This window comes from Panthera leo, chromosome E1, assembly GCF_018350215.1.
Source record: "Panthera leo isolate Ple1 chromosome E1, P.leo_Ple1_pat1.1, whole genome shotgun sequence".
NCBI lineage: Eukaryota > Metazoa > Chordata > Mammalia > Carnivora > Felidae > Panthera > Panthera leo.
Window position 1 is genome coordinate 56,184,424 of NC_056692.1, and position 14,821 is coordinate 56,199,244.

General features: G+C 63.9%; 2 protein-coding genes across 5 annotated transcripts in view; one reads left to right on the forward strand and one right to left on the reverse strand.

Moving 5' to 3' along the window:
• The first annotated feature begins 1,031 nt into the window (after nucleotides 1-1,031).
• SPHK1 (sphingosine kinase 1) lies at nucleotides 1,032-7,287 on the forward strand. Of its 3 annotated transcripts, none has more exons than XM_042916795.1 (6): nucleotides 1,032-1,108; nucleotides 4,761-4,964; nucleotides 5,340-5,492; nucleotides 5,579-5,673; nucleotides 5,755-5,870; nucleotides 6,183-7,287. In XM_042916795.1, exons 2-6 carry the CDS (start codon nucleotides 4,955-4,957, stop codon nucleotides 6,970-6,972), a joined length of 1,164 nt encoding a protein of 387 aa, XP_042772729.1. In that variant the 5' UTR covers nucleotides 1,032-1,108; nucleotides 4,761-4,954; the 3' UTR covers nucleotides 6,973-7,287. The 3 variants fall into 3 exon arrangements, with proteins under 3 accessions (XP_042772729.1, XP_042772728.1, XP_042772727.1); XM_042916794.1 differs by lacking the exon at nucleotides 1,032-1,108 and adding an exon at nucleotides 2,994-3,166; XM_042916793.1 differs by lacking the exon at nucleotides 1,032-1,108 and having other exon boundaries at nucleotides 4,315-4,964.
• Nucleotides 7,288-8,209: 922 nt separating this feature from the next.
• The window catches only part of UBE2O (ubiquitin conjugating enzyme E2 O), a 57,760-nt gene continuing 51,148 nt past the window's right edge, over nucleotides 8,210-14,821 (reverse strand). For both annotated transcript variants that reach the window (XM_042914528.1, XM_042914529.1), the window contains exons 14-18: nucleotides 13,728-14,424; nucleotides 13,322-13,458; nucleotides 10,871-11,074; nucleotides 10,708-10,765; nucleotides 8,210-10,541 (exon numbers count right to left, since the gene is read on the reverse strand). In XM_042914528.1, the coding sequence (XP_042770462.1) occupies nucleotides 9,871-10,541; nucleotides 10,708-10,765; nucleotides 10,871-11,074; nucleotides 13,322-13,458; nucleotides 13,728-14,424 (1,767 nt within the window). In that variant the 3' untranslated portion in view covers nucleotides 8,210-9,870. The remainder of the gene's footprint in view (nucleotides 10,542-10,707; nucleotides 10,766-10,870; nucleotides 11,075-13,321; nucleotides 13,459-13,727; nucleotides 14,425-14,821) is intronic.

The window sequence follows — 14,821 nt, forward strand, 5'->3', positions numbered from 1 at the left end:
TTCCCGCCCACAGTAATTTGCATTTGAAAAAGAACAAGCCCACAGAACAGAATACAGACCCCAAAGAACAAATCCAGGGGCGCCTGGGTGGCTCAGTGGGTTATGCGTCAGACTTTGACTCAGATCACGATCTCACAGTTTGTGAGTTTGAGCCCCACGTCCGGCTCAATGCTGTCAGAGCACAGCCCGCTTTGGATCCTCTGTCCCCCTCTCTCTCTCTCTGCACCCTCCCCCCTCAACATACTGGTCTCAGACTCGGGACCTCTGGGTCGGTGAAACAGTAGATTTCTGGGAATTCACCCAGTTTGTGGTACTTTGTGACAACGACCCCACGAAACTAGAATTGTCTTCAGACGTTGGGCAGACATTCGAAAGGAGTGGAGTGGGCGTGGCCTGCAGGCCTCCACACTGAGGGCGTTCCAGAAGCTAATCACCCTGTCAGGGAGCTAGAATCAGCAGGCCAGCAGGTGAGGGGTGGAAGGCAGACCCCAGAGGAGACAGGTGTCCCCAGCCTTAGCAAGGAAACCCACGAGGACAAGGAGGCTGCCCGAAGGGTAGAGCTAAGCTGATCCCAACCACGGCAGAAACAGAAACTCTGAACACTCCCTGCGAGCAGCCAAGAATCCCGTGTGACCAGTACGCCCTCCCGGATCTCCACAGGCGGCACACCCCACGACCCACAACACCCGGCACGGTCACGAGCATCTAGGAAACTCTCAGAACGGAAAGCCACATCTGGGACTGTCCTAGAACACAAGTCTTAAGGGGAGTTTGCAGAGTTGCACACCTCCCCTTCCCTGCCCTTGCGGCGGAAAGGACTCAAGGTCAAGGGAGGCCTCGAGGCTCTGCAATTCAACTTGGGAGCTGCAATGTCCCAGGGAGGATGGAGGGATGGTGGGGATCCTATCCTAATAAAAGCAAGTCATGTGCCATCTGGCGGCCTTGGCCCCACGTTTCCTGAGAGCTGGAGCTGGGCCCAGTGAACGCCTGCTTTCTTTCTCTGAAGCAGAAGAGAGGCTCTCAGGAGTGTCTCCCTGGGGAGGCTGCCTGGGGGAGGAAGAGGTGGCTGGGAGAGATGGAAAGGCGGTCTCTCTGACCTGTGAGACAGGTATTGCCTTCAAGCCGAGCTAGAGCTACCCGGTGGCAATCTGGTCAGATCAAGCCTGGTGGGCCTTGCTGGGCACGGGGGCTGGTTGCTAGGACTAGGCTTGGGGGAGGAAGCCTGGAGAGGGCTTCAAGACGTTTTCTTTCTCTGGTTTTCTTTCTCATTTGGGGCAGGCCACCTACCGGGTCAATCGATAGGATACTCAAACTTAATCAGCAAGAGGCCTGTCTTCCCGGCCGGCCGGGAGGCAGGACTCCTGGATTTACTTCTCCGCTCTGTTGGGAATTGGTTTGACAGCTAGGGCAAGACCCTTCACCTCTCGGGGTTTGGGTGCCCCCGATTGTCAAAGGGCCACAAGCATCTTGTGCTTGCCCAATCCTGTCTCTTGGGCCAGGGCTGCTGATGGGTGAGTTTCTGCATCAGATAAGGTTCTTTAGAGAGAGGCTGGGGAGAGGCGGCCTGGGAGCCGGGAGGTGACTGACAAGAATGAGGGGGGTTACAGCGGGGGCCGTGGAGGTGAGGGGGGCAGGAGAAGAGGCGCCAGGGAGGACAGAGGAGCCATTGTGCAGACTGGAACCCGGGCCAGAGGGCTTTGCCCTTCACCTCCCTCCCACTGGGCCCCCGGAGGCCCGGATGAAGAGCCCAAAAGGCTGCCCCGCCTCCCCTCGCCCGCAAGGTTTCTGGTCAACCCCGCCTCCACCCGACTCCCTGCGACTCCGGCGGGGCTCCAGCCTGGGGCGCCTGGAGGAAGCGCGGGACCCTGTAGCAGGCGAGCTTTCTCACCATGGACTCATGCACAGCCACATCTTCCCTTCCCTGTGCCTCAGTTTCCCACCAGACTCCAAGGTTTAAAGCAGCGGCTCTTCAGGCCTGATGGGGGAAGGGGGAGGCTGGCCTGGCCTTCTCCGTAGCCACCTCCCTCCAAGGCCGAGATCTCAGGGGGAAAAAAGCGCGTCCCGCTTTTTCGAAAGCGCCTAATCCAGACTTAGACCCTAGCCTGCGCCGGAGGGGAAGAGCCGGGACGGAAGGGCGGGAAGGGGAGGAGGGGAGCAGGGGGGAGGGGCGGGTGGGCTGGATCAGGTCCTCAGGCTCCCGCACTGAGCCTCCTCCTCCGCCGCCGCCGCTCGCGTCCCCGCGTCGCGTGACCGCGGCACTGCGGCTGCAGCGCTGCCCTTCCCGTGCCGGTTTCCTGCGGAGTGGGGGTGGCGGGCCCGGAGGTTCAAGACCAGACCGCGGCCGCGGCGCTGCGAGAGGGTGATGGCGCTCCAGCTCCCTCCCCACGTTCTTAGTTTTACGGAGTTTCTCGACCCTCGAGCGCATCGCTGAGTCACTTTCTCGGAACGCGCTCGGGACGCTCGGGACCCAGCCAGGGCCGCCCGGGGGCCGCGCAAGGCGGAAGCGCGCACCGCTGCGACGCGCGCCGAGCCGCGGGTCCCCGGGCCCGCGCCTCCCTCCTAGCAGGCGACCGCGGGCTCCGCCCCCCCCCCCCCCCCAGGTGCCGGGAAACCGGGACCCGCTGCCTGCGTTCCCCGGAAGAGACCCCGCGGAGGCGTGCCCGAGTTGCGACTTTCGGGGGCGTTGAGAAGTGCCAGGTGTGCGTGGGCCGCGTGGCTGCGGGTGCGGGCGCGCGAGCCCGCAGCAGCCTGGGCCCGGACCACCTCCGCCCGCTACAGGCGTTAGGCCTTTCCTAACTTTGGCCTCACCTGGTCAGGGCACCTAGTCGGCTTTGACCCCTTCCTCCTCCGGGTCTCCGCAGATAACCCCCCCGGGGACTCAACTCGAGTTGGTCGCGGACACGTTCAGGTCAGACACTTTCTCCTGATATGTATGTGTATCTCTCACGCACGCACTGACACGCGCTCCCCGCTCTGCCTTCGTCGAAGTGAAGGTTCCCCCGGCGCGCTTGCATCTTCCCACTGAGCCAGGGGAGGCGGCGGGGGACACTCCGCCGCGGTTTGGCTCTCCGATCCCGACGGGGACCCCTAGACCTTGTTCACACCTCACGGCGGGTGAGGGGCGTGGGACTGGATCGCCTGCTGCGGGACAGCTTCTCTCGCCCCGGTGAGCCTCGATGGTTTCCTCTGGGGGAAAAGATCCAAATTTTAAGGTTCTTGACAAGGCCCCCTCCTCCGGACAGCAGCCACCCCACCCCGGCGGGTCCCCTGTCCCCTCCCCCCGCCCCCCGACGGCGCGCCTGACTGCCGTGGGCTCGGTGGCTGCGCGACCGGGCTGCCGCGCCGGGAAGCCAAAAATAATCCTCCGGGGGAGAACGGGCGCGGCAGCAGAGACGCCCCGGCACAGAGGAGGGGTACCCGGTGGGGTCTGGGCCTCGAATTCCGGGGGGCTGCGGTGGGGCGCACGAAGGGGGAAGATCCCGGGGCGGGAGGTCGCAGCGTCCAGGGGCAGCCGAGGGTCCGCCCGGAGCCCCACAGGGGCGGCTCGGACTTCGGGCGGCGCGGCGAGTTCGCGCGGGGCCCGCGCTGCGCGTTCACCCCTGCGCGTCCGGGACTCTGAGCTCGCGGCCGCCGCTCGTGGCCGGACCCCGGGCTCTGCGCCTCGCCGACTCCAGCCGGGCCGCGGCGCCGCCTTCTCGCCGGTCGCCCAGTCTGAGCGGCGGGCGCGCGCGCGCGCGCGGCCGGGCCCCGAGATCCGGCCAAGCGTCAGCGCGGGGCCGAGCCGCGGGGGCCGACAGTGCGGGAGGCCGGGGGCGGGCAGGCCCTGGCCGCGCCAGGCGCCGGTTCCACCCCCGGGAGCGCGGGGGAGCGCGGGGTGTGGCCAGGCCGGGCGCAGAGGCACAGCGCCCTCCCAGCGCGGCGGCGCCTGGCGGCGAAGTTGAGCTAAAAGTTTGAGGCCAGAGGCGGCGGGGCCCGCGGAGTCCGCGTTAGTCCGGCGCTCCGGTCGTCGCCCAGACGTGAGGCTGAGCCCGGGACGGGCTGAGTTCCGCCCTCGGCCACTGTAGGGAACGGAGGTGGCTCCTCCCCAGCAAACCGGACCGACTGGGTAGGGCCGCCCGCCCTGCCTTCTCGCCGCTCGTGGCTCCTGGGCGCCCACTCGGCGCTCGGCTGACGGAGGCGACGGCCGGCCGCGGGGCTCGGGCTCGGCCCTCGCGCCACCCCGGCGCGGCTCCCACGAGCAAGGCGCGCGTCCGGGCAGCGTCGCGGGGCCCCGGGAGGCGCGCGCGGCGACCCCCGCCGCTCTGGAGCTCGCGGTTGTGGCCCCGGCCCGCCGGGGGTGGCTCGGGGCGGCGATCGCTCGCGCCCAACTTCGCGCCCCGCGATGCCCGCTCACGTTCTGGGATTTTTACGCAACCGGACTCCCCTCCCTCTGGCAGTCCCCGGGGGGTGAGGAGCTGGTGCGACCGACAGAGCCACGGGGCTGTGCCTCATCGTCGGGCCGGAACCCGAGGCCCCCAGGGAGGAGAGTCCCCAGGAAGAGAGACCCTTCGCCTCTGAGAGTGGAGGGGCGGGGGGGGGGGGGCTCAGTTCTAGGACGGGGGCGCCCTTGGTGGCGCCAGACCTCGGCCCTTTGGACCTCTCGGAGGACTAGGCGATGCCAGAGAGCGCGGCTCCCCGCGCGCGGCCCGAGGATCTAGCTGGGCGCTGCCCATCTCTGGGGGCCGCCCGGGACTCCGCCAGCGCTGTCTCCTCTCCCTCAGATCCCGCAGCCGCAGGGGATGACGCCGGTACCTCCGCGGCCCCGACTCCGGGCGGGAAGGGCGAGCCCCTCAGCCCGCACCGCGTCGCCCGCCTGGGCGGCACCGATAAGGAGCTGAAGGCAGGAGCCGCCGCCGCGGGCAGCCCCCCAACGGCGCTGGGGGCGCCCTGGCAGCTGGAGCCGCGGGACGAGGTTATGGATCCAGGTTTGTGGGGTCCCGGGCGGGGGGGGGGGGAGGGGCTGAGGGTGGGTGGCCCTTCCGCCCTTGCCAGGAAGAATGGCCAGAGTCAGCTGGGCAAAAAAAAGAAGGGGCTGGCTGGGGGACAGTCGAAACACTTTTCCCGACGAGGCCAGAAGCTGGCCGGGTGTGAGCCAAGAGCCGGGGTGGCAAGGGCACGGTGCTCCCTCCCGCTCCCGGAGCTCCCCCCTGGAAGGCCGCTGCCTCTGGCGGGGATCTGTTGGATCAGTTACCGGGGGAGTTCATCAGGCCCCACGTTTCCACCCCGAGTACCCCTTTTTGTGATCCGCGGCCCCCTAGTGGCCGCTTGGGGACGCGGTCTTTTGGGGTTTGTTTTTACAGCGGGCGGCGGCGGGAGCCTGCTGCCCGAGCGGTGCCGCGTGCTGGTCCTGCTAAACCCGCGCGGAGGCAAGGGCAAGGCGCTGCAGCTCTTCTGGAGCCACGTGCAGCCCCTGCTGGCCCAGGCCGGCATCTCCTTCACGCTGATGCTCACTGGTGAGTGCCTCCCCGAGGGGTGGCAGGGAGCAACCCCGGCCACTGTCCCCCATACATACCCTCGGGGCCACCCGGTCTCTCCACAGAGCGTCGGAACCACGCTCGGGAGCTGGTGCAGGGGTTGGAGCTGGGGCGCTGGGACGCGCTGGTGGTCATGTCTGGAGACGGGCTGATGTTCGAGGTGAGGCCCGCCCCAAGAGACTGGGTGTGGGTGGTGGGGGGCGGGGTGCCCCCCAGGCTGAGGCCACCCGTGCTCCAACAGGTGGTGAACGGGCTCATGGAGCGGCCCGACTGGGAGACTGCCATCCGGAAGCCCCTGTGTAGCCTCCCAGCTGGCTCCGGCAACGCACTGGCAGCTTCTTTGAACCATTATGCCGGGTGAGAGCCCAGGGTCCGAGGGGGCCTCAGTTTCTCCTCCATGCCACCCTCCTGCCAGGTTTTCTTTTCTAAGTCCCCGTATCCCAGGGTAACTTCTGTTCCCTCTTCTCGGGAGCCTCCACGCTGTGTTCCGGGGCCCTCTCTCGGTCACTCCAGCTGGCGCTCTCCATCCACCTGCCCCCTCTGTCATTCCTACCGACTAACTCCCTAGGGACCCGGTGTTGCTTTGCCTGCCTCGAGTCCCCAGGCGGCGGAAGGGGAGGATGCGCGAGGGCTCCGGCCTCACTCCCTCCGACCTCTCGCCCCCCGCAGCTACGAGCAGGTGACTAACGAGGACCTCTTGACCAACTGCACCCTGCTGCTGTGCCGCCGGCTGCTGGAGCCCATGAACCTCCTGTCACTGCAGACCGCCTCGGGCCTGCGCCTCTTCTCCGTGCTTAGCCTGTCTTGGGGCTTCATCGCCGATGTGGATCTGGAGAGCGAGAAGTTTCGGCGCCTCGGGGAGCTCCGCTTCACTCTGGGCACCTTCCTGCGCCTGGCGGCGCTGCGCGTGTACCGGGGCCGACTGGCCTACCTCCCCGCAGGAAGGGGGGTCCCCGGGGTGCCCGCCTCCCCTGCAGTGGGCCGGCAGGACCAGCAGGGCCCCACGGACGCGCACCTCGTACCCCTGGAGGAGCCGGTGCCCGCGCACTGGACGGTGGTGCCGGAGCAGGACTTCGTGCTGGTGCTGGCGTTGCTGCACTCGCACCTGGGCAGCGAGATGTTCGCCGCCCCGATGGGCCGCTCTGCCGCCGGCACCATGCACCTGTTCTACGTGCGGGCGGGCGTGTCTCGGGCCACGCTGCTGCGCCTCTTCCTGGCCATGGAGAAGGGGAGGCACTTGGAGCAGGCCTGTCCCTACTTGGTGTACGCGCCCGTGGTCGCCTTCCGCCTGGAGCCCAAGGATGGGAAGGGTGTGTTTGCCGCCGACGGGGAGTTGCTGGTCAGCGAGGCTGTGCAGGGCCAGGTGCACGCGAACTGCATCTGGATGGTCAGTGGCTGCGCGGAGCCCCCACCCGGCCAGAAGCCTGGGCGGGGATCCCCTCCAGAAAAGCCCTTATGACTCCACGGGCCTTGTCGTGCCTTAGCCTGTTTGGTCTACTCCGAGCTCAGGATCCTCTCCCCTTCCCCCAGGACCGGAGGGCCTGTCCCCAGCTCGTGTGGTGGTGGGGAGGAGCAAGCAGACCCCTGGAGAAGGTGGGAAGGCGGAGGATGTGCTTTGGAAGGCCGGGCTCTGCCTCCCAAAGGCCAGAATGAGGCTCTGGGCCAGGAGCCCAGCCGGTTGCCCCCCGCCCCTGCCTATGGGAGCCAGTCCCGTTTTGTCCTGGGAGCCCCACCCCATGAATCAAAACACAAATAAAGCGACCCTCCCAGCCTACTGGTGTTATTCCAGGTGTTGGGGGAGGGAGTGGGGTTTAGAACTTAACGTTAGCGATGCCCAGTGGTGCCTCCTGGATTGGACACGGCAGGATACTGACCCCTGCTAATAGTCATTTTGGTGGTGGGCACGGGACCAGGGCTAGTCCGGGTTTTCCTTTTTTTCTTTTTTTGCGGAGGTTAGGGCCCTGCCCCAATGATCATCCCGCCTTTGGCCTGGGAGAAGCCAGGGAGCTCAGCCAACTGCCTAACCCCATATGGAAGACAGACACTCAGATCTAGTGTCTTACCCAGGGCCACACAGTCAGTCTCCGCAAAAAGGGAAAATGTCTCCGATTTCGGGGGCATTAGGGAAATTGGCCACAAAGTCAAAATGGGAGGTAGTTACTCCCTTTGGAAAGGAGTCTTATCCCTCCAGTGAGGGCTCTAGGGCTCCCCCAGCCTCCTCCACCTCCTCTACCCTACCCTGCCCCTATCCCCCCATGGGCAGGAGTTAAAAGGAAACAGCAGGAGGGGCACATACCAGGCCCCCAAGCTGGTCACCGTTTTGGCGTATAGCCCAGGCCAGGTGCTCGGATGTCCGCTCCCCCAGCATCTGGAAGGAGTTGACCTGGCCTGGGCCGGTCAATTACGGGCCCCCGGGACCCCAGCCGCTGCTGGCAGACATTGCCCAACACTGGCCCTTGAAGAATGGGACGCGAGCCCTGCCCACGAACAACAGCACTGACCCGCTGAACTAGATCCCGGGCTCCCGGCCCCCGGACGCCAGCGAGTCCTAGGACTGGACGCGCAGAAGGCGCGGAAGCAGAGCGGGTGGGTGCAAGGTGCCGCTGCCGTGAACCTTCCTGGCAACCGGTCTTGCCTTCCCCTGGGGAGGTGTGCGTGAGGTGCCCCAGAGGGGAAGAAAGGCGACAGAGCCCAGATGAATGGCAGAGGCAGGTTTAATGGTGCCACCTTGTCTTTTTTGTACATTGTAATGAGCCAAACGAAAAAAATGCAAGTAAAAAAAAAGTTTAATCACACAGCACTTTATACAGATATCGTAAGCAGTAGGCATTCACATCTCCACATGAACAACGCACCGGGAAGCACAGCCCCACCACTCTAGATGTTTCTCAAACAAGATACCGACTCAGGGCTCCAAATGCCGCGGCCCGGCTCCGTCCTTCCCTGCGGCCGCTGCCCGCCGGGTGGTTACGGCACAGCACAGGTGTGGAGCCAGCGGAAGGCGGACAAGACGCATCATGCTTTGGCTTCTTTTTTTTTTTTTTGTCTTTTTTTTTCTAATAAGAGTTAATATCTTTGCTTTTGAGATTTATTTTCTTTCAACCTTAAATATTACATACATACACCAAAAATTACATAGCTGCAATGTGCTCAACAGCATCCTCTTAACCTGGAGCTTCACATTATCAAAAGCTTAGAAAACTTGTAAACCTCTGGGCCTGTCTCTGCGAGGGAGGAGAACCCCTGTCGGCCACCTCTCTCTCCCCAGATTGAGCCTGCAGAGTTTGTAAGCAACAGGAGGCCTCATCCTCAACCGAGAAAGAGAGAGAGAGAGAGAGAGAGAGAGAGAGAGAGAGAGAGAGAGAAAGAGCCGGTTCCTTCTATGTCACCTCCCAGGGTTAGCATGTGATGGTGGGAGGGGCAGAGTCTGCGGGAGGGGCCCCGGCACCTGCCCCGGCCTGGTCTGTGCCGCTGCCCTGCCTCCTAGGGCCCCCGGGGCGGGATGGGGCAGGGAGCAGACCGGCTTCGGCCCAAGCGGTGAGGCCGGCATGCCAGCACTGCGGAGCCCCCAGCCACCTGGGACGCAAGAGCAAGGCACCTACAGCTGTCTTCTTTTCCAGCAGCAACCTGGTCCTCATTCCATGTTATGCGCAAGGGCCACCACCACCTCTCCCGGGTGTCACCCTGAACCCGGCCTGGTCCCAACCTCTCTGAGAGAGCAAGTTCAACAGCCTGAGGGTTATCCTGTGAAAGGTCCAGAGCAGAGCCAGGAGTCGGCGACGGCAGCCACAACTCCCCAGCTGGGGGTGGAGGGGGGTGGGGGGGGTGGGGAGACAAGGGAGGATCCGGTGGCGGTGGCAGCGGGAGGACCCAGGAACGGGGACGCTGTGGGGCACCGAAGAGGTTGAAAGGGACGAGGGGGGAAACGCTGGAGCAACCCACACTTCATGCAAGGCACACCCACTCGTCCTGCGGCTGAGCTGCACGGCTCGTGGGGCAGAGCGAGCCCCCGAGCCAGGCCCTAGGAAGACCCCACCTCCGCCTTGAGACGGGGACGGCGAGGGAGCAAGTGCCGGGACGCCCTGCCTGGGTGACAAGTGGAAAATCAGCAACAGGTTTCAGATTCTCTTTGCCACAGGGCACCGGCCTGTTGGAAGATTGCTTCGGAAAAGAAACGGCAGCATCTCGTGAAACTTCTTGCACTTCAGCATCAAACTCACCTCGGGGAGAGGGCAGCGAGGGGCTTTCGCGTTGGGGACAGAGGAGAAAACGGGAAGATGGAAGGTTCCGGGGGAGGGAGCGAGCGGGCAGCGGCTGGCCTCTCCCCACGCGACGCTTCTTCCTCGAGGGCCGGCGGCTACTGGTCCCCCGCGCTCTCAGGCATGCCCGCCTCTAGCAGAGCGGCCCGGAACTGCGCCAGGACGCCCCGGATGCTCTTGATGAAACCCTTAGAGAGTGGGAAGAGAGGGAAGCCGATGTCAGGGTAGCCGCTCTTCTCGGGCAAGAAGCTCCGGTAGCTCTTCCTCCGCTTCTTTGGTCTGACACTGGGGGGCACCGGGGCGTCGGGCGCTGCCTCCGCAGTCTGGTCTGTGCGGTCCCTGCTGGCCGAGGCCGGGCCCTGGGCGCCGCCCTCCGAGTCTGAGCCCTGGGAGGCCTCTCCGGGGAACAGCCCTCCGTCCTCAGCTTCCTCTCGGCCGTGGTCCGAGAGCTCGGCCACGGCGGGTGGCTCCGGGGAGCCGCCGTCCTTGGGGATCCCGTTGGGCAGCGCCTGGGCCCTCTCCGGCAGGGCGCGGGTTTCCAGCCAGGACTCGATGCGGTTCACCAGCCGCCAGCCACCGGTGCTGAAGTGTTGCCGGATCTCCTGCTCGAAGACCTCGGGCGGCCGCCGCACCAACTGGGTCATGGACTGCACCACGCGGATGAGCGCCATCTCGTTGTAGCAGCGACTGTTCTCATACCCCTCCTGCAGGCCCCGGTCGCTGTCGAAGCCCGCCTCGTTGTAGTACGGTTCATTCACCAGGATTAGACCTGGGGGTGGGGGCGGGGGGGGGGGGGGTGAGAAGCCCGTCAGGGCCGGCCCGAGAACTCCAGGGCCGGCCAGAGCTACAGGCGGGACGGGGAGGACACGGAGGCCAGCGGCACCGCACCCTCCAGCGGCTCTCCCCACCGGCGCCCCGCACCCTGCCCGCCGTACCTTGGATGGAGATGAGCACCTGGAGGAGGCTGGATTTGCTCGTCCACCTCTCTGTGCCCTGGAATGCACACGCGCACAGCCTCGTCAGCTCCGGCCCCGACACCCCACCCTCCCCCCCCGCCGCCCTCCCCCGTTCCCACCCGGCTCCTGGCACCGTAGTCACCTTTCCGATCCAGGTGCCCAGGAGGCTGACGCACACCTTCCCGTTGTCATACAGGTTGGGGTTCAGGCGGCCACTGCACTGGGAGAGGTAGCAGAAGTGGGGGGGCACGGCTGGGTAGATGTTGGGGAGCTGGATGTCAAACAAGTAGAGGCCGTCCTCGTAGGGGGTGCGAGTGGGGCCCTTGATCAGGGCTGAGAAGAGGTCCTAGAGGGAGGGAGGGAGGGCTGAGGTCGGGGGGGGGGGGGGGGGGCCTGCAGCGCAGGTGCCCGCGTGGCTCCAGACTCTACCGGCTACGGAGAAGCTAAACGTAAATACCTCTGTGCAGAGCCACGCGGCGTCTTTTAACTCCAGGCGTAAATAGAATTATCCAAAGTTGTGTTTATTTTACCAGGCTTTTTTTTCCGTTAAGTCATTACTTTTATTTTAAAAAATTTTTTTATTAAAAGAAATTTTTTTAATGTTTATTTTTGAGAGAGAGAGAGAGAGAGAGAGAGAGAGAGAGATGGTGCCTGAGCAGGGGCGGGGGCAGAGAGAGAGGGGGAGACACAGAATCCGAAGCAGGCTCCAGGCTCTGAGCTGTCAGCACAGAACCTGATGCGGGGCTCAAACTCACGAACCACAAGATCATGACCTGAGCCAAAGTCGGCCGCTTAACCAACTGAGCCACCCAGGTGCCCCTTATTTTTAAAAATTGTTTTAAATGGATGCTTTTCTTTCTGCCTTTTAAAAAGTTTTTTTTATTTATCTATTTTGAGAGAGAGCATGAACGAAGGAGGGGCAGAGGGGGAGGGATGGAGGGATGGGGAGGGGGAGGGGGAGAGGGAGAGGGAGAGGGAGAGGGAGAGGGAGAGGGAGAGGGAGAGGGAGAGGGAGAGGGAGAGGGAGAGGGAGAGGGAGAGGGAGAAGGAGAGAGAGAGAGAGAGAGAGAGAGAGAGAGAGAGAGAGAGAGAGAGAGAATCCCAAGCAGGCTCTGTGTTGTCAGCGAAGAGCCCGACGGGGCTGGCTCGATCTCACCACTGTGAGATCACGCCCCGAGTCAAAACCAAGAGTCAGACACTTGACCGACTGAGTCACCCAGGGGTCCTTCATTACTTTTATTTTTACTCTTTAAAACACCTGCCCTGACCTCCACCCCCATGAAGACCAACAATAATCACAACCAGTTAGAAAATGAAAGGACATCCTAGGGCGGCAAGGCTCTACCTGCTTTTGGGAACCGGAGGGATAGGGGATCTGGAATTCCAGCAGAAACGGTGGCAGAGTGCCAGAGACTCAGGTCACTAAGTCACCGGGCAGACGCCCCACAGACGCTCAAGATCTGTGCGCATGCCGGCGGAGGGGCGGCATCGGCAGCCAGACCCGCGCTCGGAACACGGGGTGACGGAATGGCGAGGGCGGAGTGCCGACTGGACCGACGGCACCCTCTCCCGCGCCTTCCCACGCGGCCGCCCTGTGGGCCTCAAGAGAAGGCACGACTTCCCCGTCCCTCCGAGTGAGGCGTGGAAAACATGCTAGTCCCTTCTGTCAGCACAGCTGAGACCAGCCGGGAATTTCACAAGTTTTACTAAAATCCAAGAACAAGCCAAAGTGTCGTTAAGAACCCGGAGCAGCACCGACCCTGTGGAGACCCCAGCCCTGCTCTGTGGTTTCCGGCCTGCGGCAAGAAGGTCTGAACAGCGCCTCTCTTCTGTCCTGGGGCCCCTTTCACCAGGGCTGGGCTGGGGCCCGGGTCAGAGTAGGGTTCAGGGTCTCGCACGAGGCCCAGCACACAGCAGGCGCCTGGTAAGCGTGCTGGATAAATGAGGGGCCCGGCGGACCGGGCTGGCCTGCGCCTGGAACGAGGAGGTGCTCACACGGCCTCTGGTGGCAGGACTCAACCCTGGGCCTGAGCCACGAAGACAGGAGTGGAAAACGCAATGCGGCATGGCCGCGTGACGGGACGCTATTCTGTAGCTAAAAAAGAACGAACTGGATCGACATCCATCAACATGGGGGGTGGGTCTAAAAAACCACCCGATTGAGTGAAACAAGCAACCCGCAGGTGACATGTACGAGGACGGGCTGTTCACGTAAAACAAATCACACGGAGTGTCTACGGGGACACACGAGAAGGTAAAGACATGAAAAGAGGGTCTCCTATAAGGAGACCCACAAAACTCAGTCGTGACTCCCAGGGGTGGGCTGAGGATTGCTCAAAGGCAACTTTCGCCTTTTCCACAACGTTGTAATATTTCAAGAGAACAGGACTCAGGTAAAGCTCTGTGCTTCAAAACTGACTTTTAACAGGAGGGAGAAAGGGAGGAGCCCTGCGATCCGGACACACGTGCGGGGGTCCTGCCCCGTGAGGGGTGCGGACGGCCTCCCACGTGCTGCCGGGTCCCGCGGCCCCCCGGGTACCAAGCACCCACACGAGCACGTCTGCAGCTGCCAGGCCCACGCCGGGCTACTTGCCATTCTGTCCTCGAAGGTCTTGACCATGATGCCGTCAGGCAGCGAGGTAGCCAGCAACGCCATCTCCTTCCGTACCGTGCTGAAGAACTTCTTGGCTTCCGGAGGCTGGAACTCAATTTTCTTAAAAGAGTGATTTGCTACAAGGCAAGAAAGAGCGGTCAATCGCTACCGGCAAGCCCCTGAGAGCTCTATCTGGAAACACAGCTGCCGCCCTTGGGAAGCCCGGCCCCGAGGGAGCGGCCGGCTGCTGGGTGTGCGCCCCGGACGGGGGGATAACCCCACGCGCTTCGCACCCGCCAGCCTGGCATCGGCACCAGTGACCACACCGGGGACGTGGCCTCCTCCCCTCAGGCGGCAGCTGGCCACCCGGCCTCCAGATCCGGCAAGAAAAACAAGGTGAACTCACAGGGTGCGAACTCCAGCACTGAGAAGACCTCGCCCTTAGCGCTGGTGAAGGTGACTCCGGGCTTGCCGCCGCACTGCTGACAGAGCACCGGGGTCTCGCTGGGCCACTCGGCCTTCACGGGTGACTGCCCCTCCGGCTTCTCCTCCTTGCGCTCCGTGTCTGGCATCGCCTCCATCTTCTCCTCCTCTGCGATGGCCACGTTGTCCAGGGTCTTCTTGAGATTTTCCTGCAGTTTCTTGATGTCATCCAGAAACTTCTTCTCCCGAGTCGGTTTCTCCGGCTCCACTGTGGGGGAGGTGGGCGAGCCTGTCAGGAGCTGCTCCACAGTCATGTTCTTGAGGCTCTCCAGGATCTTGATGGCCTCTTTCAGCTCCCGGAAGCTCTTCGGGGGCCCGTCTTTGCCGGCCTTCTCCATCAGCCCAGCCACGGGGGCAGCCATGGCCACGGCCCCCTGAATGGCGGCCGTGGCAGCCTCTTCGCTGATCACTACCCCCTTGTCCTCCTCGGGGGCCGCCGGCTGCTCAGTGGGCGGGATGGGGGGCTCCTCTATCTTGGGGTGCTCGTCCTCCACCAGCCCGTTGTCCGTCTCCCAGCTGTCACTGTCGTCCTCCCACTCATCCGAGGACGCCCCGCTGGTGCTGCCTTCCACCGAGTCATAGTCCGACTCCTCAATCTCAGACTCGATGTTGTACAAGTGCTGGGGGGGGCGGGTGGGGGGGCGAAGACAGGCAATTCAGAGAGGCTCTGCTGGGCGCTCCGGGGCCCTCACTCTGGGGCCCGTCCCGACCCTCAGAGCGGATGGTGACTGGGTGCGTCGAGGCCTCGGCAGGCCCCTTCCACCCGTTCCCCCTCTCCTGTTCTCAACTCTGCAGTTGGGTCTCTCTGCACTAGCTGGTCCCCGGGTCTCTAGAAGGCGCCTCTGCCTGCCCCACACCCACTGCGGAGGGGGGGGGGGGGGGGCGGAGCTCAAAACCCCAACCAACGGCCAAAGGCTGTTCCAGCCTCCCTTGCCCCTGTGTGCACCCCTTGGCCACCATTTGACCTTGATGGCAAATCCGGCCCCTCCCCTAGAGGATTCAGGTCAGCCACCTCCG

Excerpts from the sequence above, each read along its gene's own strand:
- SPHK1 (XM_042916793.1), top strand. The coding sequence starts at position 4,655 with ATGCCAGAGAGCGCGGCTCCCCGCGCGCGGCCCGAGGATCTAGCTGGG. Across the intron at positions 5,674-5,754 it reads GAGACGGGCTGATGTTCGAG|GTGGTGAACGGGCTCATGGA; the intron begins GTGAGGCCCGCC and ends GTGCTCCAACAG. Across the intron at positions 5,871-6,182 it reads TCTTTGAACCATTATGCCGG|CTACGAGCAGGTGACTAACG; the intron begins GTGAGAGCCCAG and ends CGCCCCCCGCAG.